The 24,312-nt window shown below is 59.8% G+C and overlaps 1 protein-coding gene across 2 annotated transcripts in view; it reads right to left on the bottom strand.

Annotated features, from left to right (window-relative positions):
* Positions 1 to 24,312, bottom strand: part of CD82 (CD82 molecule) — a 47,490-nt gene that overhangs the window by 6,953 nt on the left and 16,225 nt on the right. For both annotated transcript variants that reach the window (XM_058305490.2, XM_058305491.2), the window contains exons 2-6: positions 21,938 to 22,004; positions 15,301 to 15,383; positions 10,800 to 10,872; positions 7,305 to 7,429; positions 6,583 to 6,657 (exon numbers count right to left, since the gene is read on the bottom strand). In XM_058305490.2, coding sequence (XP_058161473.1) covers positions 6,583 to 6,657; positions 7,305 to 7,429; positions 10,800 to 10,872; positions 15,301 to 15,363 — 336 coding nt within the window. In that variant the 5' untranslated portion in view covers positions 15,364 to 15,383; positions 21,938 to 22,004. The remainder of the gene's footprint in view (positions 1 to 6,582; positions 6,658 to 7,304; positions 7,430 to 10,799; positions 10,873 to 15,300; positions 15,384 to 21,937; positions 22,005 to 24,312) is intronic.

Raw genomic sequence — 24,312 nt, forward strand, 5'->3', positions numbered from 1 at the left:
CACCCTGAAATCTTTCCATGGACTCCTTGAGAATCCAGAGATCCCTGGTTAAGAACCTCTATTTTAAAGGTACAGAAAACAAGGCCGAGAGGTCTATTAACTTGTTCGAGGTCACACAGCCAACCAAGAAATACTGAAACGTGGAGCCAGGCATGTCTGATTCCAGAACCCACGTTTTTTCCCCTTTAAGCGCTATCAGTGTTTAAATTGCACAGCCCAACTTTGAAGAAGGCTGGCGTGGTTTTAACGGGGGCTCAGAGAAGGTCAGTGGTTTGCTCGTCACACGGCTGCGGCTGTCCACCTGCAGTTCTCCAATCCACCTCTGCCCCCAGGGAACGGAGGATCCCTGGGGCATAGAGAGGAGGGCGGTCCCCAGGGCCTCTGCGTGGAGGGCCGCCTCCCCAACATCCTCCCCACCCACCAGCCCCCTTCCTCCCGCTGCCCTCAGGCTCTATTTATACCCACAAGTCTCCACAGCAGCCCTGACTTCCCTATACACCCCCCCCCGGCCCCCGCCTGGGTCACTGAAATGAGAAGGTAACAGAGCCAGGTGGTTTCCACTGAGGCGGGTGTTTCCACGGAAACACGGCAGCATCCTGCATCCCGGGGTGTGGCTGAGGGCCACGGCAGGGCACAGGGACCGTGGCCACCCCAGGCTGGCTCTGCCTGAAGCCTAAGCCTTGGGATCTCAGCTCTCGGGAGGCTTCGCTGGGAGCGGAGGGTGGTCGCCTGGGCAACGGGGCAATTACTGAGACAAGGAGGAGGGAGGGAGAGCAAGGAGACGTCCGTGCACTCGCGTCACCCCTGCAGAGGCCTCTGCTGATTCTGCCTGCCCTGGACCCATTCTCCCCTCCTGAAACGGCAATTCCTTTCCGTGGGGGAACCACCCCGTCATCAGCCCACCGGGCTCGGGAAGCCCTGCCCCTTGCGTGAGCCCCAGGCTGGCCCAGGGAATGGGCAGGGCAGGAGGAGAGCCTGAGCTGCAGGGGCCACCACCATCTGCACCGGGGACAGCCAGCCTGAGCAGGAGAGCAGGGCCCAGGCAAGAGAGACGGGGCCTGGTGGTGCTTCTGGAAGCCTGGATCCAGCTGGGCCTCCAGCAAGCTCGGGCCAGTTTCTGTTGGGTTACTGTCACCCGCAGTGAAGGGTCCTGCCTAGGACAGGCTGCATAACCTAAGGGACCCCATGCAAAATGGACATGTAGGGGCTCCTTGTTTAAAAATTATCAAGAATTTCAGAACAGCAACAGCAGAGCAAACCGGTCACAGGACCCTTCAGGGCGGGACCCCGTGCAAGTGCACAGGTTGCGCACCTACGAAGCCAGCCCAGCTTCCGCCCAAGAGCATCTTCCCCACTGCCCAGAAAGGAAAGCAGAGGCTCAGAGAGTTGAAACGACTTGTCCCAGAACACACAGCTGGCAAGCAGCACAGCCACGACGCTAACCCTGATCTGTGCAGTTCCTGAGCCCTGCAGCCTCAACCGTGGCAAGCCACCCCCCTTCTCCCCTGGACCCAGGAGCCCACTGTCCTCTGGGCAATGCTACCTCTTCCCCACCCCAGCGCTGTGCTTCAATCTCTCCTTGCACTGTGACTTTTCAGAGTCAGAAGTAGAAGAGACCTTTAAGTCCAGCACCTCCTCCAAATATAACAGTCCTTCCCATGTTTTCCCAGGCACTGCTTACACGCTCCCAGCGACGGGGAACTCAGGCCTTACACAATAGCACATTCCAGGGTTCAGAGCCTCTCATCATGAAGCAATTCATTTTAAGTTGGGTTTACGTGACTTCTACCCATTTGTATTCATTTGCATCCTCCTTGCTAACCTCCAAACCACATCCCAGCTGGAACCACACAGCATAAATCAAATCCGTCTCTCCCAGGACAAGTACCCTTCATATGTTTGAGACCAGGTCAGGTCTCCACTTGCCACTCTCCTCTCCAGGGTAATTTCCCCAGCTCCTCTGACCACGGCTCGGAATGCAGCCCACACCTCTCTCCAAGCTCCTCTAGGGGTCATACTGTCCCTTCTCATGAGACACCCCGAATGCAGCGTGATGAGCCCCTCTTCCCGTCCTCTCGCCAGGGCCCCTGCAGAAGGTGATGCCGAGAGCTTTGCTGGAACGCAGATAGTGGGTCTGAGGCTTCCTCCTGGTGCCCTCGCCCATGAGCACCCTCTGCTTTCCTCAAAACCCCGCTGCCACCCATGTCATCAGCCCCCCGGGGCCACCAGGAGGCCTGAGTCACGGCCCTGCCCGGAAGCTTCCTGCGGGCAGGCCTGGGTCTGGAACTGCCCTCCACCCATGCGCAGCCCTGCAGAGCCGAGTGCCCAGAGCGTCCAGGGGCTGACTCGCTTTTCCCTCCATGGGGCGACCCCGCCCCAGAGGCAGCCTGGGTGCCCTCCCCCATCTCCCAAGAGGAAGAGAAGGTCACCTTTCCCCGTCCAGGGCAGTGCACCAGAGTGTCCACCGCAGCACCCAGGCGGCACACAGAGGGCCGCACTGTCCCCTGGAAACCCGTTTCGCCACCCCAGGGCGCGTGCACCAGGCGGGTGCCAGTGTCTTGGTGGAGGGGGCGGCACCCTGGTTCTGACCAGCCTCCCGCGGGCAGGCCCGGGCCGCCCCCAGCCCGCCCCAGCCCCCCACTCCAGCCAGCCAAGCGGGCCTCTTCCCCTCCCAGCTCTGTGCCCCTGGGCCTCCACTCCAGCCCCTCCACGGGCGTCCTGGGCACCCGGGCTCGCCTCCTGGGGCCTCGGCGCCCCCTCCCGCCCAGGCGGCCCGGCCCGTGTGACCGACCTCGGCCAGCGCCAAGCACGCCACAGGGAACCTTACGCTAAACCCACCGCCTTCTCTCTGCCCCCCAAAATCCCAGACCGTCAGAGACGGGCCTGGCCCAAGAGGTCTCCCGAGGCTCCAGGAGCCGGGCACCCTGTCCAAGGTCACTCGGCACCGGTGGCGGAGCCCACCCTAGGACCCAGGGCCCCGGGCCCCAGACCTGGGCTCTGCCCACCAAACAGAGGCTGGCTTGCACCCAGAGAAGGGACATGCCAGCAGGACCTTCTCTTACTCCCCGGTCCTGGCTCCCGGGCGCCCGCTAACACTGACACGGCTGATGGCAGGAGCAGCTGCCATGGACTGGGCCCTCAGCAGGCACCTGGACGAAGCCACCAAGGGTGGCAAAAGTAATAAACACGGCGCTGCCAGCTGACGTCTGCTCCAGCCGCCGCCCCTCGCACCTCCACCTGGGCCCGGTGGGGCCGCCACGGTGCTGGGAGGCAGCCCTGGGGCGGTGGGTGCCCCGGCAGCCCCTGCAACCATTCCCATGCCGATTTCCCAAGGGACTCGCTCAGTGGGGTAAACAGACTGCAGAGAGCTGCGCTTCCAAGCAGGTCCGATTTTGTCACCAAATGAGTTGCAAATGATATTTTTGGCTTTCAAAGGGCTATTATTATTGTTATTGCAGAATTGCAGCTAATGTACAGTGAGCTCTTATTGGCCTTTGCCTAATGAGGAAACTGAGGCACAGAGAGGCTCAGGAACTTGGCCAGGGCCTCAGAGCAGGGGTTCCAAAGGAGGCGGTCCGTTCTGGAGTCCAGGCCCTCGGCCACCACACTCTGCTTTACCAAAGGACCACAGCTTATGCTCCCTCCAACGCTGGGTGCGGCGGGGGCCCGGGGAGGCCTATGCCCAGTGTACGGAGGAGGCTCCAGAGGCTGTGTCCTGCCTGGAGGCAGTGGCTTCTGGGGCTGTGGGGCGGGCAGCACAGGGGGTGGCCCTGGAGGAGCCCAGGGGTGCTCCCAGCCTGTGCCCAGGTGGCCTAGAGAGCGGGGAGGGGACAGGCCCATTTCCTCTCAATAGGCCTTTATCCTTTGGGCACAAACAAGTCCCACAGCCCCCGGCTGGGCCTCCTCTGCAGGAATAAACACCACTACGGCTTGTTTATCCTTCTCCTGAGATTTACAACGTGTTGAGAAAAGAAAAACTAAATCGTTCATTCCGACATGGGCGATACAGTGGCGCCAGAACTTCCCTAGTAAAGCCAGGAAATTTGCCCCTGCCTTCCAGAAAAGGGTGGGCCAAGGGGAGGTGGGCAGGGAGCAGGGAGGGGGAGGCGTGGCACGGGGGGGCAGTGGCGGCACGGGGGGCAGAGGTGGCAGCGGGCAGGACTGGAGGGAGAGCCCCATCTCCAGACAAGCTCTGCTCCGGCCGTGGGACTCCTCGCGGCTCCTCGTCAAGCAGGGATTTCACAGCTCCTGAGAAGGCGGACGGAGGGCGTGGGCCTCGGGCCAGGAGAACTAGGGGAGAAATCTCGGCCAACTGACCACGGCCAAAAAAGCCACTTCACTTTTTTTGGGCCTCAGTTTCTTAAACTTCAGAGTGGTTGCAAAACTGAAATGTGTTTAAAATTCAGCTCCTGGCACATGGTCAGCACCCAAAGGATGGGTGCCTTTATTACCAACAGATGGTAAAACACCCAAAGGTGAGAGGCTGCACTGCCTGAGACCCATACAGAGACGGCCAGCTTCTGAGTCAGAGGAGCTAGTTCACCGGGGCCTGGTACTAACCCCCCTGATTATAATGTACCACTGACTGGGCCCCCAGAGAAGCCCCGGGTGCTGCCGGGCAGAAAGGAACACCTGACCCCACAAAGCCCTTTTGCTGAGAAAGGAACTTCCTCCCTTAACCACTTCCATCTGTGTAATCTACCATTTCCCCTTTTACTGTGGCTACCAGGAAGCTCAGGACTCAAGTTAGCCTTGAGGATCTATATCATCCCCTGGATTCAGGAACATTGGTCTTTTCTTTCAATATGAGTTCTGATCTTTCTTATTTTGGTAGCTGGCTCCAATTCTCCCAGGCAACAGAATGGACATGGAGTAGAAACAGGTAAAGCAGATTCAGGTAGGAACCACCACAATGAAGAGTTCACCCACAGGAACTCAGGTGCTAGGGTGCATGGGTTCAAATCCTGGCTCTGCCACGTCAGAGTGGTGTGACCTTGGGCAAGTTGCTCAGCCTGTGCCTCAGCTGCCACCATGGAAAGCAGGGGTAGTACTAGCTGGGCGGTCGCGAGGACCAAGCAAAGGCAGTGTGGGAGAAGCACGTGGCGCTGGGCACGGTCTAAGTGCCAGTCAGCCTGACTTGCTGATGTTGTGGGAATGTTTTCTCAGCCTTCTTCCGAGGGGGATCTGGGACAACTTGGTCTCCAAGTGGCGAGACACAGCAAGTTTCAGGATAGAAGCCTTTATGTCCCTACCTGCCCAGAGCCCACCTGGCCGCCGCCACCCTCCTCTGCAGACGAGCGCGCGGAGCACTGGAGGGAGGCGGGGCCCCCGCTCTGCTGGGCCGCAGGCCAGGGTCTGGGGTGGGAGGGCGGGCGCGGGCCGTGGAGTCAGGGGCCTGGGATTTCACCCTGGCCCGGCCACTGGCCAGCTCTGCCCTCACCCACCCCATCTTCCACTCCCCTGCCAGGGCTCGGTGAGGACCAGGGAAAGAAGCGACGCGAAGTGGCCAACGCGGCCGTGGAACCCCTGCGGCGGGTGTGGGGGCGACGGCCACTGCTGTTGCCGCCGCTGCGTTACTCATCTCTCTGAGCAGCTGCTACCCGTTATCACTCGAACACTCACCCCGCGGAGCCCTTGTGAGGATGAGATAATGTGGGTACGCCTTCTAGAAAACACCATGTGCACACAGAAGGTGCTCCATAAATGGTAACTTGACGGTCCCAGTTGACTGGCTCACCCAGCATCGCTGCTGGCTCCCTCTGCTGTCTGCAGAGTCCCTTGAAGTCAAGGTTACCAGTTTGGGGAAGTCTGTTGAAGGGCTTGCTTTTCTGACCGAAGGCATGGCCATGCCCAGCCTGGTAGTGTCCCGCTCCCCTTCTGACCACAATAGCACAGAGGCTGTGCTTGGTGCTATGGCAGCCATCTTGTGCCCATGAGGTGGGTGGCATGATACAGAAAAGCTGTCACAGCAAGGCTGCTGAACAGTCAGTCAGAACCTGGGTCTCTAAGCTTCCAAATCAGACTTCTCGCTAAGTCAACAAAAAAACCCTTAGTGCTTAAGCCACAGAAACCCTGACTCTCTACCCTCTTATTCTAGACTAACGTTTATCCGTTTCCTCATCTGTGGATGAGCAGCAGCATGGATTTAATGCTTGTGAAAGTCTCTGAGCAACACGAACAACTAACATCTATCCAGCTCTTACTATGCAACATAATCTGCTACGTGTTTTACCAAGATAATCTCAATGAATCCTTTCAACAATCCCAAGAGTTAAGTTCCATTATTGCCCCCATTTTACAGGTGGTGACACTGAGGCACGGAGAGGCAAGCAGCATGTCCAAGGCCTCACAGCTAGAAAGTGGTGGGACAGAGCTGAGAGTCAGGCCCCAGCAGCGACTCCACCCATACGCTCTGCCTTCTCCAACATTCCACCATTTGGTCACAAGCATCAGGAGGTCTGGCCAGCTGTGTTTGTCTGTGACAACCGAGGCGCCTTGTGTCCGTCCCCCAGCCCCAGGGCCCGTCCCCCGCACGGCCCTCCCAGCCCGAGGCTCGGCGCGTGTGCGCACACGTGTGCTTACCTCGTCCATCTGGAAGTAGAGGAGGGCGCCGGCAGCCACCTGGGCAATGAGAATCAGCAGGAGGAAGGCGAAGTACTGGGGAGGCAGAGCAGGCCGTCAGCTGCGGAGACCCCGGCAGGGAGCCCACCCGTCGGGCAGGGCGGGGCGGGGCTCAGCCGGGCGGGCGGGGCGGGGCGGGGCGGGCGGGGCGGGGCTCAGCCGGGCGGGGCGGGGCTCAGCCGCAGCGGGCGGGGCGGGGCGGGGCCGGGCGGGGCTCAGCCGCAGCGGGCGGGGCGGGGCTCAGCCGGGCGGGGCTCAGCCGGGTGGGGCGGGGCGGGGCGGGGCTCAGCCGGGCGGGCGGGGCGGGCGGGGCGGGGCGGGGCGGGGCGGGGCTCAGCCGGGCGGGCGGGGCGGGGCGGGGCTCAGCCGGGCGGGCGGGGCGGGGCGGGGCGGGGCGGGGCGGGGCTCAGCCGGGCGGGCGGGGCGGGGCGGGGCTCAGCCGGGCGGGCGGGGCGGGGCGGGGCGGGGCTCAGCCGGGCGGGCGGGGCGGGGCGGGGCGGGGCGGGGCGGGGCTCAGCCGGGCGGGCGGGGCGGGGCGGGGCTCAGCCGGGCGGGCGGGGCGGGGCTCAGCCGGGCGGGGCGGGGCTCAGCTGGGCGGGGCGGGGCGGGGCTCAGCTGGGCGGGGCGGGGCGGGGCGGGGCGGGGCTCAGCCGCAGCGGGCGCCGCCGCGGGGCCGCACTCACCAGCCCCAGCAGGCAGCGGACCTCGTTGACGGCGCCGAGGCAGCCCAGGAAGCCCATGAGCATGGTGACCGTCCCCACGCCCGTGAAGACGAAGGCCGCCACCGTGAGCGAGCTGGACGAGGTCTCTGCGGGGCAGCAGGGCGCAGGGGTGTGGGCTCCAGCCCGGCCCGCCCCCCTCACGGAACAGACCCCGGGGAGGGCCCCGTGCCCCAGGGCTGCCTCCCGCCCCTCCGCGCAGTCGGGGGTGGGGGCTCAGCCACCTGGCCCCGCTGGCCGCCCCCCCAACAAGGAAGCTGCCCCTCACCCCCTTGGGAATGCAGATGCCGGGGTCCGTCAGGGCTGGACGGGCTCTCCCGGGAGAACGCCTGGACTCTGCGTTCTCCCCAACAAGCAGGGCTCGGCCGGCGGGGATAGCACAGGCCGCTGGCCACGCCTCGGGGGCCCTGCGGCAGGCTCGGGTCCCCGTTCCGGCCACTACTTAGGGGCGTCCTTAATGATGATAACTACAAACACAGAGGAGGGCAGGTGACCCAGCTCTACTTCCTGGTCACAGAAAGAACGTTCTGGAGCTCAGGAGAGCCCTGGCCTACACACCCCACTCTCAGGATGCTGGGAGAGGGCGGACCCTGCCCAGCTCTCAGGGACCACCAGGGACAGAGTCCCGCTGGGGCGAGGGCAGAGCCTCCCGGCACCAGCGGCGCCTTTTCATTCCCAGGCGCCCCAGCCCACCACGCTCTCAGCCGCGACAAGGGCAGGGAGAGGCGGTCATCCTGAGCTCCCTGGGTTTCTGTCCCAACAGCTCCTCCCAGAAAAAGGAACGGGCATTGCATAGAAATGCCGGAGTGCCAGCCCCACACGGGCCTTCTGTCCACATTATCCTGGTTACTTTTCACAAGAGCCCTAGGAGGACGCAGTCCACATCCTGGTTTGTCCGTGAGGATCGTGAGGTTCTGAGAGGCCCAGAGACCACCAAGGAGCCCTGCAGGCAAGATCGGGGCTGAGCCCCGACTCCGCCGACCCCGGGAGGCAGCCAGCGGCCGCCTCGGCTGCCAGGGGCATTTCGTTGATGCCGGCCCGTCCCCACCCAGGGCCTCAGGCCTCCCCAAATCCAGGCAATCTGACCTAGGAGGGGGCAAGTGTCCATCCTGGCGAGGCCCATTGACTGCAAATTGCAGAAAAACCCCTTTGCTCTCGCTGCACCTCGCAAGGCCCAGCTGGTGGAGAGGAAGTGGCCAGAATGCAAAGGACTGGAGCCAAGAGAAGGGGGCTCTGATCCCAGCTCCGCCGCCGACACGGTCGCACCCCGGCGGGCCATTTTCCAGGCCTCTCTTCCTCTGTAAAATGTGACTAGGAAGTTCCACTTCTTAAAGCTATTAAAAGGATTACATTGTACACCACTTACTATTGGATACCATATGGGGTTTTCTGTTCACTAAGAGCTAGTCTAAACTCCTTTCAGACTCGGTTTCTCACCACCCCCTCGGTGAGGTGTGTTCTACTATCATCCCTGTTACACGGAGGAGAAAGCTATGGTAGAGAGGTGCAAGTCACTTGCCCAAGGTCACACAGCTCACCCAAGGTCACACAGCCCCTAGGGAGCAGCGAGGATTCAGACCCCTGGCCCCAGAGTCTGTCTCTTCGCCACTGGTACCTCTGCTCATCCGGGCAAGGCAGACAAGCAGCAGAGCCCAGGGGCTCAGGGCGTGAGCTCGGGCCCCCACTGCCTGGGTCCACTCCCAGCCCCCCCACCTTTCCACTGGGTGCCCTTGAGCAGGTTCCTTCACCTCCCCGGGCCAGGACTTGCCTCTCTGTAAACGGGGGATGCTAGTGCAAGGCCTGTGGACACCTGGACATTCAGTTAGGTCACACGGGCCCAGCACACCGTAGGTCAGGAGCCCTGGGTTCCTGGTTCTGACCCTCACTTGCTGTGTGACTCTAAGCAAGTCCCTCTGCTCTCTCTAAGCCTCAGTTTACCCGACTAGGAGATGAGAGTTTCTGAACGCTGGCTGCTTGGAGAATCTCTGGGGAATTAAAAAAATACATACGGATGCCCACCAGAGGAGTCGGCGGGGGAGCAGGGCCCCGGTATTTGTAAAAGCACCCACACACAGGTGCACCTGGGCGGCGCTGCAAGCTGGCCAGGCCCGCACAGGGGGGGCGCTGGAGAACCGGCCAGAAGTTGCCCTCCCGCTGCCCTGGGTGGGCACAGGGGGCAGAAAGGCGGTGGGCTGGGCCGCCGGCCTCTGCCCTGTGGCCCGGGGAGGCTGGGCTTAGCCAGGCCCAGAGGGCGCCTCCCGTGTTGGAGGCTGAGCACCAGGCAGAGGCAGGAAGCCAGGTCGCTAAGGGGCTTCAGTCCACAGCCCCGCCCCCCGACCCTCGCAGTGGGAGGCAGGACAAACAGTCCCTGGATGCACTGGCTGTAGCTGCAGAATGGATCATCTCGGCTTCCAGCCACATCCAGGCGAGGCTCGGCCCCCGGGCCATGGTGACAGGTGTGGCCCCTCCACGGCATGCCCAGCGTGGTTCCGTTTTACGCAAATCAAGCAGCTGTCGGGGGCCTGAGTCCAAACCTGCTGCCCTGGGCAGCTGCTGGAAGGGGGAAGGGACCCAAGAGGGTGGGGCCACTGTGCTCCTTGGGGCCCTCTGCTGTGCCTCCCCCACCTCAGGGAGACTGTGAGTGGTCAGTGCAACAAGCCTGGCAGGCTTCCTGGGGGAGACTTTGTAGACCCAGATGGGCTCCTATCATCCTGACAGGACTGCCTGGGGCTTCTTGCCAAGCGGTTCTACCCTGTGGCTCACCCTGTGCAGAATTTGGGACCCACCCAAGCCTGTGGGGTTCAAGTCCCTCATCTATCACTCGGTTGCTGTGTGGACTTGAGCACGTGACTTAACCACTCTGAACCTCTGTTTCTTCATCTGCAAGGCAGGAATATAACAGTACCTACCATGCAGGGCCATCGTGAGGTTAGGACAACTTATATATGCAGAATACTTGGCACTATGCTTGGCACATGGCACAGGAGATAAACGGAAGCTGCTCTTGGCACTTTCCTCATCTGTGCCCAAGACCGGCCCACCACACTGGTACCTGCCTGTAGTGGGGACTCAACACCTGATAAACCGTCTTTCCTGATTCCTTCCTCCACCTCTCTGAAACGGGAGAGAAGGGGAGCTTTGCCCACACTTTGCTGAACCGGCAAACAGAGACAGAATGTGAAAGGCTTCCTCAAGGTCAGAGCCAAGGGAGGGGGCCAGGCTGGGAAAACCAGCCTCCCTCATGCCCCAGGGTCTCTAGAGGACAGCAGCTCTGTCTGGGGAGGGAGAGCATCCCTCCTGGAAACCCCTGGTGTGGTGGTCAGCAGCGGGACCGGCAAGGCCCCGGGTCAGCTGGGAAGCCGATGGGCCCCGAGGCTGAAGTGCTCGTGGGGCGCCTTGCCTGCCGCCCGGGCCCCCCCCCAAGAGCAGGCCGGGGGCAGGGGAGGCGGGGGTCCTTACGCAGCACAGAGATGAAGCTGCTCTTGTCCGCCAGGATCCACACGCCGAAGCCCAGGATCACGGCGCCCAGGATCTGGAAGGAGACGGGCCGTTAACGGGGAGGGCCCCTCCTGGTGGGCTGGGCCTGGGCAGGGGAGCCTGGCGGCCTCCAGCTCCAGCTTCCCCAGCCCAAGCCGGCCGGTCCAGATGGCCTCGGGCCCCAAACCCCAGGTCCCTGGCAGACCCCAACAGCCCCGGCAGCAGGGCCGAGCGCGAGCGCCCCAGCTGCGCTCTGCTCCCCCGCGGTCTGACTCACCAGCCCCGAGGGCCCGGCCTCCTGCCCAGGGTGCCCTCCCACCTCCTGGTCCCCCAGCCCAGGTCGGGGCCTGGGAGCTTCGCAAACCTGCCAGCTCCGGTGCAGACCCCCTGCGGACTTGAACATCCAAGCTCCCCTCGGCCTTAGGATTGCAGCCCCAGCTACCTCCCCCCCCCCCCCCCCCCGCCGAGGAGCTGGCCCTGACTCCCCAGGAGGACTGAGGGGCCCCTGTTCCACAGCACCCACTGTCCAGCCCTTCTTATTAGCCACTCCCAGGGGTCCTACTCTCTGCGAGGTGCTTATTTCCCTGGCTGGACCGTGAGCCCCGAGGCCAGGGCTGGATGCAGCTCCGTATCCGTGGCCCTACAGAGCTGGGTGTGGGGTGAGCGAGCCCGTGAATGAGCTCACCACCCAAGCTGTGTCAGTGTGGCATCAGGAAGGTCGACGGAGGAGGACGGCTGGCGAGGGGCCCAGGCCAGGGTCTCTCCGCCTCCTCTTCCCCCGGGGTGGCGCCCACAATCTGAGTTCATCTCCCCGGTGGGATCCCGGCCCTGAGCCACCATCCCATGAAGCCGTCCGAGGCTGGGTCGAGCCCGAGGCTGGCCTCTACCTGGGGCCTGGCCTGGGCCCACCTGGGAGATCAGCCACCTGGAGGGCCCCAGCCCTCCCAGGACGCCAGCGCCCACCTCCACCACCAACTGTGGGCTCCTCCTCGGCCATCCTCCCATGGTCAGGTGCAGGCCAGCACCCGCCAATAAGCCCTCGACCTGGGGCGCGCGCCCAGCCCCACCGTCTCCATCCACCTCGCTCTACTGTTATTAAAGAACTGGACCAGGACTAGGGTCAGGCAGGTGAGGCACTTCACTCGAGTGCAAACTGTAAGGGGGTGCCAAAAAACTCAATAATCAAAATAATCATTTCAAGCAAAAAAATTTTTTTTAAAGTATCGAAATGAGTGGTGGGGAGGGTGGGGGGCCCTTAGCCTGCAGAGTTTGCTGGGAGGAGCTGGGAGTTTGGTTCCCAAAGAACCCCTCCCCACTGCAGCGCCCCCTCTCATAGCACAGCTGGGCAGGGAACAGTCCTCAGGCCCAGGGGCCGGCCCTGTGTGCCCCAGACCCGCGTGGGCAGAGCCCACCACCCCGCCCACTCCCACCCTCGGGGAGGCACAGAACGACAGTCCCTCCAAAATCCCCCTGGGGCAACTTTCCAGGGAGATCCAAATCCCAGACTGCCCAGCTAAGCTCTGCGGCTTGCCAAGAGGAACCAGAGAGGGAAATTCCAGCACTGCCTGCTCAGTTCCTCTGCAGGGGGTACTGGCCAGCACAGATGGCCTGACGGGGTGTGACTGGACCGTGGGATAGCCAGGAAGGAGGCTGGGCCAGGTAGCTCTGCAGAGGGGGCGAGGCTCACGGCAGCTCCTTTCCTGAGAGCCAGCACTGGGGCGTGTGCCACGCCCCCCATTAACCAGCCTCAGTCCTGCCGGAGTCGCCCCAGGAGCTCAGCGAGGAGCCGGTGCAGTGAGCACCCCTCCCCTGTTGAACACCCTTCCCTGGGGAGCACCTTCCCTGGGGAGCACCCTTCCCTGGGGAGCACTCTTCCCCTGGACACATGGCCCCAGAAGTCTCTGGATGTCTTTGGTTCTGACGAAAGCTGATGGGGCAATTTTCTCGGGAGTGTGGGCCCAGGAGGGCGTGCAGGCAAGCACGTGAGTGCACATGCGCATACATACATGTGCACGTACCTGACAGCCAGGGCGAGTTTTCCAAATCGCTAATCTCATCAGGTAATCTGTTTCAATGTGCATGAAACAAAACCCAAATTCCTTCCTGGGCACAGCCCGTGCCTGGAGAGGCCCCTCCGCCCCACGCCCCCCACAGGCCTGCTGCCCCTGCTGCCCACGGCCCCCTCCCCGTCCGCGCACGCTAACTCCAGGAAGCCTCTGCCGCCTTCCTGATGAGGCCCAGTGCCTTCGCATCTGCTCCCCCGGCGGCCTCCTCCATCCCTGGCTCTCGCCACTCGAATGTCTGACACAAGCCCGTGGGCCCCAGCATGTCAGCCCTGCAAGGGCAGGAGCCACGGTTCTGCCGCCTGGAACCGTCCACCCAGCGCCCAGGAAGGGGTCTGCATTCCAGGAACGGCAAGCGCCAACTGCGGAATGCGTGCGGAGCGAGGTGGAGTAAAGGCGTCTAATGCGGTCGCCTGGGCCCTGCTCCTTCCCTGGCTCGCCCTCCCAACCCCACACCGCACACATCCCGACCGCACATGCACACATCCCGACCGTTCCTCCTGGGCCCCAGCACACAGGGAGTTAACACCTGACTCCCGCCAGGCCCCAGCCGGCAGGAGGCCAAGCCCAGGCCGGGCCCCAGACCAGCTCCCCAAGTGCTGGCCTGAGAGGTGCTTTTCCAGTCTCTGGCTCCATAAGGCAGCCCAGGAGAGGGACAGAAAGGGTCACCCCGGCCAAAACCACTGACCTCCCTCCACTATGACCCCTCTCTACCGCCCAGGGGAAGGGGAGTATCTGAGACTCTGAGCCCCAAGCCCATGCCTCTGCTTCCTAGGCCATAGCCAGGACTCCTCTCTTTGACCCTAGAGCCCCCAGGGATAGGGCCATGGGGCGCCCTCCCCACCCCCGCCCCCTGCGTCCTGGCCAGCTGGCCCTTTAAGTCGGTCCTTCCAGGGAAGGCTTGGCTCCCGCTGCAGGGGCAGCTGCTTCCCAGCAACCCGGGCTGGCCTGGAGGGGCCTGACCGCCCAGTGGGGGAAGCCCGGGTGCCCTGGCCTGCCCGGGGTGGGTTCCAGGCCTGGCTCTGAGCCACAGACGGCCAGAGTTACAGTGAGCCTCACTGTGGCCAGCAAGGAGGGAGCTGGGGGCTGGAACCAGGGCTGTGTCTGTCTGTGTGTGCGTGCACGTGTGTGTCAATGTGTGTGTGCACATGTGCGTGTCGGTGTGTGCGCACATATCTCGGTGTGTGCATACAAGTGTGTTGGTGTGTGCGCACACACGTGTGTTGGTGTGTGCGCACACGTGGGTGTCGGTATGTGTGTGCACATGTGCGTGTTGGTATGTGTGTACACGTGCGTGTCTGTGTGTATGTGCCTCTGCCCAGGAACACTTGTAAGTATGTGTGTGTCAGGTTAAAGTGACAAAGGGGAGATTTAGGATAATACTTTTATTTTCCAAACTTTCTATAATCTTCTTATATAACTGGTATTGTAAAATGTTTCCCCCCAAGTAATTCATGTCTATCATAGAAAATGCGGAAAACATAGGGAAGCAAAAAATAAAACAAAAATTCCCAGGAATCCCAATAGTAATCTAAGGTCTTTCCTTCTCTCAAAAATATGTGTGTGTATGGTTTTTAAAAATAAAATTGGCCTGTGATAAACATACTACTGTACAGCCTCGTTTTTCTAACAGTACAGGATGAGCAACACATCGATGCTCGGGGCGTGGGGTAGGTGAGGGGGTCATCACCGCCAGGCCCTTCCCACCCAGGCCCTCAGCCCCCGAACACACTCACTCACACATACTCACACTCACTCACACTCTCACACACACACACACACACACACACACACCGCCATCCTGGCAGCTCCAAGGCAGGAGGAGTCAGCGCCAGGCCAGGCAGGAAAGTCCAAGCCCCAGAAAAATCAGCTCCAGATGTGCCACGGAGCTCACATTGGGCGGCCTTGGGAGTCCTGCCAGGGTGGGCCTGGGGAAGGGAGAACGGGTCTCCCTAAGAGCTTCTGAACCGGCTGGCCCACCCGTCACTGTCCAGGGGGACCGTCCCAGTGGGTGGAGGTGGTGTGGGGGCAGCGGGGACCCAGAGCTTGGGCAGGTAAGTTCTTCAGAGGTGCGGAGGAGGGCGGGGCACCGGGCGGGATCAGAGGGATTCCAGGGGATCTCCAGGAGGTCCCTCCCCCAAACTGCCCAATGACGAGTTAGGGGGACACCCCAGGGGCTCCCTAGGCCCCCTCCAGCCCTGCCCAGCCCAGGCCTCGGTGCTCCAGGAAGGAGAGGCTGGGAGAGGAATCCAGCCGTTGCCAAGGAGCCACCTGGGACCATGGGGAACCTGCCACCCTCGCCGACTCCACTCAGAACGGCCTGTCCTCGGCCCCCACCCACAGCCCACGCCCCGTGCCCACGGCCCGGACGTCCCAGAGCGCCAGGCGGCGCTGCCCCTGGGAGGGGAGTCTGTACTTACGAAGAAGAGCAAGTTGAAGAGGAAGAGGAAGTACTTGGTGACTTTGACACAGGCGGACCCCATCCTGCCGGGCCTGGAGCTCCCTGGGAGGAGAGAGGAGGCGGGCGGGTGGGCCTGGGGGGCCTGGGCCACGCCCGTGGGAGGAGAGGGAACCAGGCCGACAGCCCTGCGGGGCGGGCTTTAGGTTTTGCGGGACCCTGAGGCCCAGAGACGTGAGACGACTGTACCGAAGTCCCCCAGCCAGAAAGTGGGGTCCACCAAGTGGGCGTCCAGCCAGTGGGCAGTCCCAGCACTTGCTGCCCGGCTGGGCGGGAGGGAAGAACTCAGGGAGACCCTCCCCTCTGCAGCCCCCACGGCTCCACAACTCCCCCGGTGGACTGCGGTCAAAGTCAGGAGGCAAGGAAGTTAGTGAGCGGCGGCCAGCCCCGAAGGCAGAGCCGGGGGCTCGTTCCACGGTCCTGCAGGGTCCCTCCGGGCTGGAGGGCTGGGGGTTGGGGGGCTGGGGGAGTTCCCTTCTCTGCAGAAAACGGAATCAGTGCCCCACCACCTTATTTCAAAAGAAATAAATGTGCACTGTCTAGCACCCAACAAATATAGGAAAACACAAACAAAACAAAAATTGCCCATCATTTCTCCTCCGAGACACACTTCTTATATGTATGTGTGTAACAAAATTGGCTCATAATGTCTAGACTGTTTGGTGGCCTGCTTTTTTCATTCTGTAATATATTGGGGAAGACTTTGTATGTTGATAAAAGGCTCCACAACATAATTTTACATATCGCAGAGGATTCCACCTTACTGATGAATGCTTATTAACATTTTGGGGACCACAATTCCCCGAAGAAAATTTAGAGACAGTATTTTGCAAATACTTTCCGGAGTTCACGGACCCCATGGAGGAACCCCAAGGAGCACACTTAAATTCCCAGCCACAGTTCTGCCATAAAGTCTTTAACCAATACTCTAAGAGGACACACAGGTTATTTCTACTTGTTCCGTCACCTTGGGTGATGTAACTTCTGCTGAAATGACACAAACCATGCTTAGCACTCAGGGCCCATCAAACAAAGGATCCCAGGAGAGGGGGACTCAGGAAGTGGAAGGCTGGAAGCTGGCTGCCCTTCGCCCCTTCATGAAACCAGACAACCAAGGAATGACACCTGCCAGCCCGCAGGCCCTGCCGGGCAAGGGGCGCCAGGGTCAGGCAGCTGGGGTCCGACAGCTGGCGGGACAGCTGCACGGGCAGTGCTGGGCTCAGTGCCCTCCCCACTGCCCTGTGGCGTGGGGAGAGGGGCAGCCACAGAGGGCGGATGGCTCCAACGAGGAGCCTCAGCCCTCCCTCCTCGGCCAGGGGTGAAAGGCAGCCTGAAGCCTGGTAAAGCTCTCCTGCACGGGGGGACCCCCACCCTTCTCTGGACCAACAAGAAAGCAGGGCTGGACGAGACCTCGAAGATCACCTCCTGCCAGCCCTCGCCAAGTGGGAGCCATTTTACACACCTCCCATGATGGAGGGCTCACTACCTCGTAAGAGGCCCACAGTTGACTGACAGTTTCCTTTAGCAGCCGTTTTGTGGGTCACGCGTGTCACCTCGCCTTTCTTGTTGGGTACTTCGGAAGAGGGATCCGGTGCTCCTGTCTCAGGCTCTGGCCCCTCAATCCTTAACAATCAGGGCCACAAGTGGCCTGGGCTGGAGCCAGGGTGCAGGCTCCTTTTTTTCCCCCCAAAGATTTATTTTATTTATCCCCCTCCCTCTTTGTTTTTGTGCTTGCTGTCTGCATGCAGTCTCCTTTTTATGTTTGGAGGCAGAGAAAAGAGGACTTTTTAATTTATTTCAGATGACTGTTTTATGGAAAATTTGTTGTAATATGAATAAAAGGGTAATCTCTAAAATAAAATTTTAATTTGGGTTTGGGTTTAGGATGAAGCAAATTTGTCCACAGAAGGAAATGGCTACATGGGTGATGGCGAGCTCCCCTTACAAGGAGAATAAATACTTCTGCTGGGCTCAAGGGCCATATGGGGGGATGTAACTTAACGTCCCTTTCAGTCTACCAGGGCCCAAGACCCGGGTCTGAGAACGGCAGGGACGGCCGGCACTCAGGAGCCAGGGAAGCCCAGCTCCAGCAACTCCTCCTAGGAACTCCCCCAGACCTGGGGAAGGGAGAACAAGGAATCTCCCGTGTCAGGGGAATCAGTGACCAAGATCCTTAACCCCGGGCCTGGCCTGTGGTTTGTGCCACAGAAATGAGAGCTGTGCCCCGCCCCCGCCGCACTGTGCCTGACACTGCACAGGCACTTGATAAACATGCTCGGAACAAAAGTAGGAAGCAAAGATTCTCTCCAGAGCGAGGTGTGTTTATCCTCCTCCCGGGGTCCTGCTTTGTGTCAGCCTGGCTGCGTGTCCTCCCAGGAAGGGGCGTCCCAGCCTCCACCCCAAGCAGCCTGCAGATAAATCACTGCCTCGCCAGGAGCCCTTCGCAGGGAGGCGGTTGTGACCAGCCAAGGAGCCTTCTGCGTTCTCTGCGAAATTGGAGAAGTGTGGCAACAGGCCTGTGGCAATTCTGCGTCACCCCACTCCATTGCACCGTCCTGGAGAGTTCGGGAAGGGGATTTCTACACCTTCCAGCTCATACGTCCTCAGATCAGGCTGCTCTCAGGCCAGCCTGGCAGTGGGGAGCGACGTTCAGAGCAGGGCGGCTTTGAGGAAAAGGAAACACCAGGTTGCTGAGGGAGGCGTGGCCAAGGGAGAAGGGCACCTACTATATACATGATCTCCTCGGACCCTCGCAACTAGCCCAGGAGGCCGTACTCCTAGCTGTAACCACAGAGAGGTTAAGCCACTAGCCCAGGGTTACGCAGCTGGTAAGTGGTGGGTTCCAGAGCCCCAGAGGAGCCCAAGTTCTGGGGTAGCAGCCAAGGCTTCACAAAGGGGTTGCTGGGGATGACTGGGATTCCTTTGTCTGATTAAGTGGGGAGTCTCCAGGTGACCGCTCAAAGGTGTTCTGGTTTGGCGGGCAGTAGGGAGGTGGGAAACCCCATTGCCAAGGCTCCAGCCTCGACAGCACCAAACCCATGCCCGAGGCAGAGCTGATGGGCTAGGGGACCCTCCGGACCCTGGGCAGCCTGGCTGGTCTTCTGGTCACCCGTGCAAATCGAACCAGGCACAGGGCCCAGCCCTGTCACGATCCTGAGCCAACTGAGGCACAGGGGGTGGCGGGTGGGGAGTAAGGTAGCCAGTAAGTGGAGCCCTAGCCCTTAGACCAGCCTCTGTCCTGTCCTCTCCATCCCACCCAAGAGGCAGGTAGGTGGGTTCGGATGCTGCAACAGGAGCCAGCACCCCGTGACTGGCAGGCAGCTCAGCCAATCGGCCAGTCGGCTCCTGGGCACCCCTGGCCCCGGCCCAGGATGTGGGCGACTTCCTTGTCCGCCAGGGTGGACATTTCTGCCTTCCTCCCATAGACGGGGAGTAGAGGTAGGTCCACGAGGGCAGGAGGGCCACACCCTGGTGGCCCCAAAGCAGGGTGCAGCGCCAACTGCCAGGAGCCCACCACCACCCCCAGGCTCTGAGGAGACCCCCGAGTTGGATTTGGAGTCTGTTAGAGTCCAGCTCTGCCCTTGCCACATTGAGGGGCCAGAGCCTCAGCCTGCTTGACCTTGGGATGGGAACAAGGATTCGTGTAGGGCAGGGCTTGGCAAACCACGGCCTGCGGGCCAAACCCGGCCACCGCCTGTTTTGTTGTACAGCCTGTGAACTAAGAACCAGTGTTGGTTTTAAATCGTTGACTAAAAAATAAAAGGAAGCATATTTTGTAACACAGGAAAATTACATGAAATTCCAATTTCGGCGTCCATCAATCAAGCGGTCTTGGAGGCAGTCAGGACCACAGGTTTAAGTGCTGTCCGCGGCTGCCGCGGTGCTCCGCGGGCAGGGGTGACTCGGCACAAGAGCCCGCACGGCCCACAAAGCCTAAGGCTATCTGGTCAAAAAACGCTGGGGGGGCGGGGGGGGGGCACAGCTGGGGGAGATTGTGGCAGTCTGAGGCTTTTAAGGGCCCCAGAAAAGACCATGTCCTTAGAGCGACTCCATTCCCGTGGGTGTGAACCTGCTGTAGGTGGGACCTTTCTTTTGATTAGATTTCAGTAGGGCGTGACCCAGGGTGGGTTTTAACCCTCGTCCTGGAGTCCTTCATAAACAGGATGAATATGGAGAGAGGGGGTGACAGAGAGATACACCCAGAAGCTGAGAGGGAAAGTCCTGGAAGCCAAAAGCAGGGAAAAAGCCATGAAGCAGGAAGCTGTGGGCAACAGTGCCCGGAGAAGGCAGGGACGGGCAGATGCCACCACGTATCTTGCCATGTGACAGGAGTCCAGGATCACCAGTGGGCAGTCTTCGGGGAGAAGAGCATTGCCTGATGAATTGATTTGGACCCTTTCATGGCCTCAGAACTGTAAGCTTATAAGTTAATAAACCCCCATTGTAAAAGTCAACCCGCTTCTGGTATATTGCCCTGGCAGCCGTAAAAAACTACAATAGGGATCTAATGGGGGTACACCCAAGTATCTGTAGGAGACCTTAAGCTGGGAGCCTGGGGGAGAACAGAACTAGTGAGCTGGGTGGCAGGAACTGAAGCCATTTACTCAGGAGAGAGAAGACAGGCTCCTGCACACAAGCTCAAACCTTGGCTCTGCCACCCCATGGTCATGGGCAGAGACTTACTGCCTCATTAGACTCCTAATTGCACCCGCTCATTGGTCTGTTATGAAGAGGAAGTGAGGTCACAATGGCTCAGCAGCTGGCGCAGTCAGGGGGTCAGGGTTCAGTGATCGGGAGCTGGTGTTAGTGCCTTTATCATCATCATCATCAATTGCCCCTCTATATTTGCGGGAGGAATGTACGGTGAATTTGTGATTTGCAGAAGAAATTAAGCAAAACGAATGCCTGTCTGTGGTGGTTTGAAGCTGTATGTACCCCAGAAAAACATGTCCTTAAATCTAATCCATTCCTGTGCGTGTAAACCCATTGTAAGCAGGACCTTTTGATGAGGTTATTTCAGGTAGAGTGTGATTCATTTCAGTCAGGATGGGCCTGAAACCTGGAGTCCTTTATAAGAGAATGAAATTCAGACAAAGAGAGAAAGCAAGAAGCTGAAATCAACGAAACGCAGAAGGGAAGGGAGAGAGCAGCAGTCTTCAAGAAAGTGTTGCTTGCATGATGGCTTAATCTGGACATTTTCTTAGTCTCTAACCATGAACGAATAAATCTCCATTGTTTAAGCTGAAGCATTTCATAGTATTTTCTTGGAGTAGCCTAGGAAACTAAAACCCTGTCCACATTAAACTCTCTCATATTCATTTTCTGCAAACTTGGAGGGTCTGCCTGTGCTTTCCTGCTGAGTGTCCTGATGGACAACAAAACGAGGGAACCAACTGCAAGCATATTTTATTGGAAAATTTGAACAGTCACCGACAGCTGTGAGCAGTGTCACCGACAGCTGTGTGAGCAGTGGAAACAGAGGTGCTGATTTCATATTATTCTTTATAGCAGGTAAGTTGGCCATTTCTAAGCAACTACAGCTTAAATTGACCAAATATATAATTTTATGTCAAATCAGTTTGTACAATGAAATTATTACACTAATATTTTACTTCTAGTCATCTTCCAATACTCAGCTCAGATAAAACCTCCTCCAGGAAACCTCCTCCCCCAGTGAGCCTTGCCCTGCTGCCACCGCCACTCCCTACATATGCCAGTTAGCAGCCCTTTCTTTCTGTTTCCTTCTAATAGCACCAAATATAGTAGCTCCCAGGCTCTGGCATCACAAGGCCTGGGTTTGAGTCCAGCTCCAACACCTCCTACCTGTGTGACCTTGAACAAGCAACTTAACCTCTCTGAGACTCACTTTCCTCATCTGTGAAATGAGGGAAATAAAACCCATTTGTACATTTGTCCAGGGATTAAATACTATGTGTAAAATGCCTGGTACATAGTAGGCTTTCAATAAACGATGGCTGCTCTTACCACGTTGTTGAGTAATTTTCACTTACTCGTCCGTCTCCCCTGTGCACTGTGATGCCTTGAGGAGAGAGAGCCCATGTTTATGAGAACAGAGTAGGCTCCAACAAAATGCTGCCAAATGAAAGAATGGATAGAAGGGTGGAGGGGGGGAAGGACAGAGGGACAAGGGGTCAATGGGCTTCCACGAAGAACACCGGGACCCTGGAGAGCTCGCCTGCTTGAAGAGCGTCTGGGCCCAGGGCCGAGCCGGCGGAGGCCTGTTCTCAGGCCCTAGTGTCCCCGGTCAAGGGCTGTGAGGCAGACGTGCGGGGCGAGCGCCCCGGGCCAGCTCTGAACGCCGGCACCCACCGCCAAGCCTCCCCTGGCTGCCCCACAAGCCCCTGGGAGCGGGACGTGGGTCTGGAGACGGTGCCTCTTGATAGAATCCCTCCTCTGGGCCGGGCCCTGTGGGCTCCGCCTCTGGAGGAGGAGACTTCGCCGTCCTTCACCTGGGGGTGGGCGTGGAGCCCCCGCCTGACGGCAGGACCCCCTGGGGAAACCCCGTGGCCTGCGGCCCAGGCCCTGCTCGCCCAGGACGCGGGGCCCAGGGGCCTGCCCTCCCGGGGCTGCCTCCTCACCTGTCACACGTCGGGTCTGGACCAGAGCAGCGTTCTCCCCAGCGGCTCCTCAGCCCTGGAAGGCGCACTGCGAAGAACAGAAGGCTCGGTCAGCAGCTCCGCGGCGCCCCAGCGGCCCGCCCCTGGGAGGTCACCGGATGTCACACTGTTGATGTCTCTGAGATTCCAAACTGATTTGACGCCATTTTCCCCTCAATAGCTCTTACCGCCACGTGAAAACCATCTTCGTGGCTCCTGAAGATCCCCCGTGGCCGGCACTCCAGGATTCCCAGTGCCGTGGATTCAGAGCAGGGAGTAGACGGCCCCTCCACCCAGGCCGGCACTCCAGGATTCCCAGTGCCGTGGATTCAGAGCAGGGAGTAGACGGCCCCTCCACCCACCACTGGCTCAAGCCACACACCTAAGTGCCGAGCTCCTGTCTCCTCTTCCTCACCCCCACAGCCAGAATGTGTCTCCAGGGCGCCCCCAGCCTGAGGCTATCAACTCCCGCCAGGAGAGCAGCTTCCCAGCCAAGTCGGGCTCTCCCACTGGTTGTCCACAGAGCAGGGAGGACTTGCTCAAAAAATGTAAATGGATCTTGTCAGTCGCCTACCTGCAGGCCTTCCGGGGGGCAGGGGGCTCTGCTTCCATGTCTCCCCACTGGAATTACCTGGGGGTTCTAAAGAATTCTGATGCCTGGGTCCCACCCTGATTTAAGTGGTCTGGGGTGCAGCCCGGGCATGAGGCTTTTTAAAGCTCCCCAGGGGGTTTGCGTGTGTAGCTGGGTTGAGACCCTGCCTTGGGCCCCATCCACAGCGCTGCCCAGGCCCTCTGCTCCCACGTAGGGTACACCCAAGTCTGGGCTTCCTGGTGCAGCAGGGCCTGGCCTGGGAGGATGTGCCTGGCACTCCAGTGTCTGGACAACAGTGACACATGACACCCCCACTCCTGTCTCTTCCTGGAAGCTCCTTTCTCCTGGGTCACTTATCCCAGAGTGTTATCTCTCTGCAGGAGAACTCTGGTGTCACGGCATTTTCAAAGGGACCCAAGAGCAAGAGATTTGCCGTAGGTGGCACGGCAAACTCCGGGCGCCGCACGCGGGCAGGGCTTGCCGATTCCTAGTCCCGGGCGGTTCTCTCCCCACCCACTGCCCCAGCCCTGCTCTCCAGGACCTCTGTGTGTGGAGCACTGGACTTAGAGTCACTAGTTGCCCTGAGTGCCCATCCCTGGCTCTGCCACGTGTCAGCCACGTGCATTTGGGAGACTCTGCAGAGCTGCTTCTCTATTGGTGGAGCGGGAGAGTAGCTCTTCCAGTCCACACAGGTGTAAAGTGAATCAGGCCGGGACATAGCACGGCTCAATCCATACTGCCCCCCTGGCTGGCCCATTCCTCCCGCTCTCCCGCCTGAAGATGTCAAATTTGCTACATCTTCCCTGCTCTGTGGCTCTGGGCCATCACTCCACAACCAGCCTCAGCATTCCCACCTGTAAAATGGACTTAATAATGGGTTGTAGTGAGATAGTATCTGTAAAGTATCTGGGACACAGCAAGCATCAAATAAATGTTGTCATTTATGATGATGATGATGGTCGCCTGGAAGGTGTTGATTGCTTGGCCAACAGTCTGAAGACCTTTGGGGGTTCGATCCAGCCTCCAGGTGTGTGCCTGGCCCGGAGGCCACATCAGCGGGCGACCACTGCTCTTCCCGGGCAAGGGAAGCAGGTGTGACGCAGGGTCAGGCCTGCCTGGGCAGCCAAGGAGGGCCCCTGCCTTCTGCCTGGGCAGCCTCTGCCCCTGGGCCTCTGGGCTGAGCCACTGTCCAGCCAGTTTAGCGACCCTGTGGGAGATCGGTCTGCCCCTCTGGCTGGCTGTGGGGGGAGAAAGCCCGGCCGGCTGTCTGGCTCTGGACGCAGCCCGTCCGCATGCTGATGCGTGGCCACCCTGCTCTCCAGGTCTCTGGACTTTGTCCTGCTGGCCCGGGAAAAAAGGCTGGGCGCATGTGGCTGTGTTTGCTTCCACGTCTGATAGGTGGTGTACTTCTGAAACCCTGACGGACACCAGCGGCTGGCTTTTGACCTCCCTACTTTCTTGTTTTTCAATCACTAGCCTTACTTTTTTTTGTTTTGTTTTTTGTAGTTGTTATTAAAAAAAAAAAAAAAGCTGTTACTTTGGGCAACAAGAAAATTGTGAGGCCATAAAGCACAATTAAGATCTCAAGTTTCCTTTAAGCCCTGGGTCCCAGCTCGGCTTCTTCCTAGCTGAGCAGGTGAGTTTCTGAACCACTCTGAGCCCCACAGTGTCTTCACCTCTAAGATGAGATACTAGCAGGACCCACCTGTTGTAGGACTGTTGGAGAACTGAGCTGACACATGTAAAGAGCTTTAGGGGCAAAGTC

This window comes from Dasypus novemcinctus, chromosome 10 (genome assembly GCF_030445035.2).
Source record: "Dasypus novemcinctus isolate mDasNov1 chromosome 10, mDasNov1.1.hap2, whole genome shotgun sequence".
NCBI classification, from domain to species: Eukaryota; Metazoa; Chordata; class Mammalia; order Cingulata; family Dasypodidae; genus Dasypus; species Dasypus novemcinctus.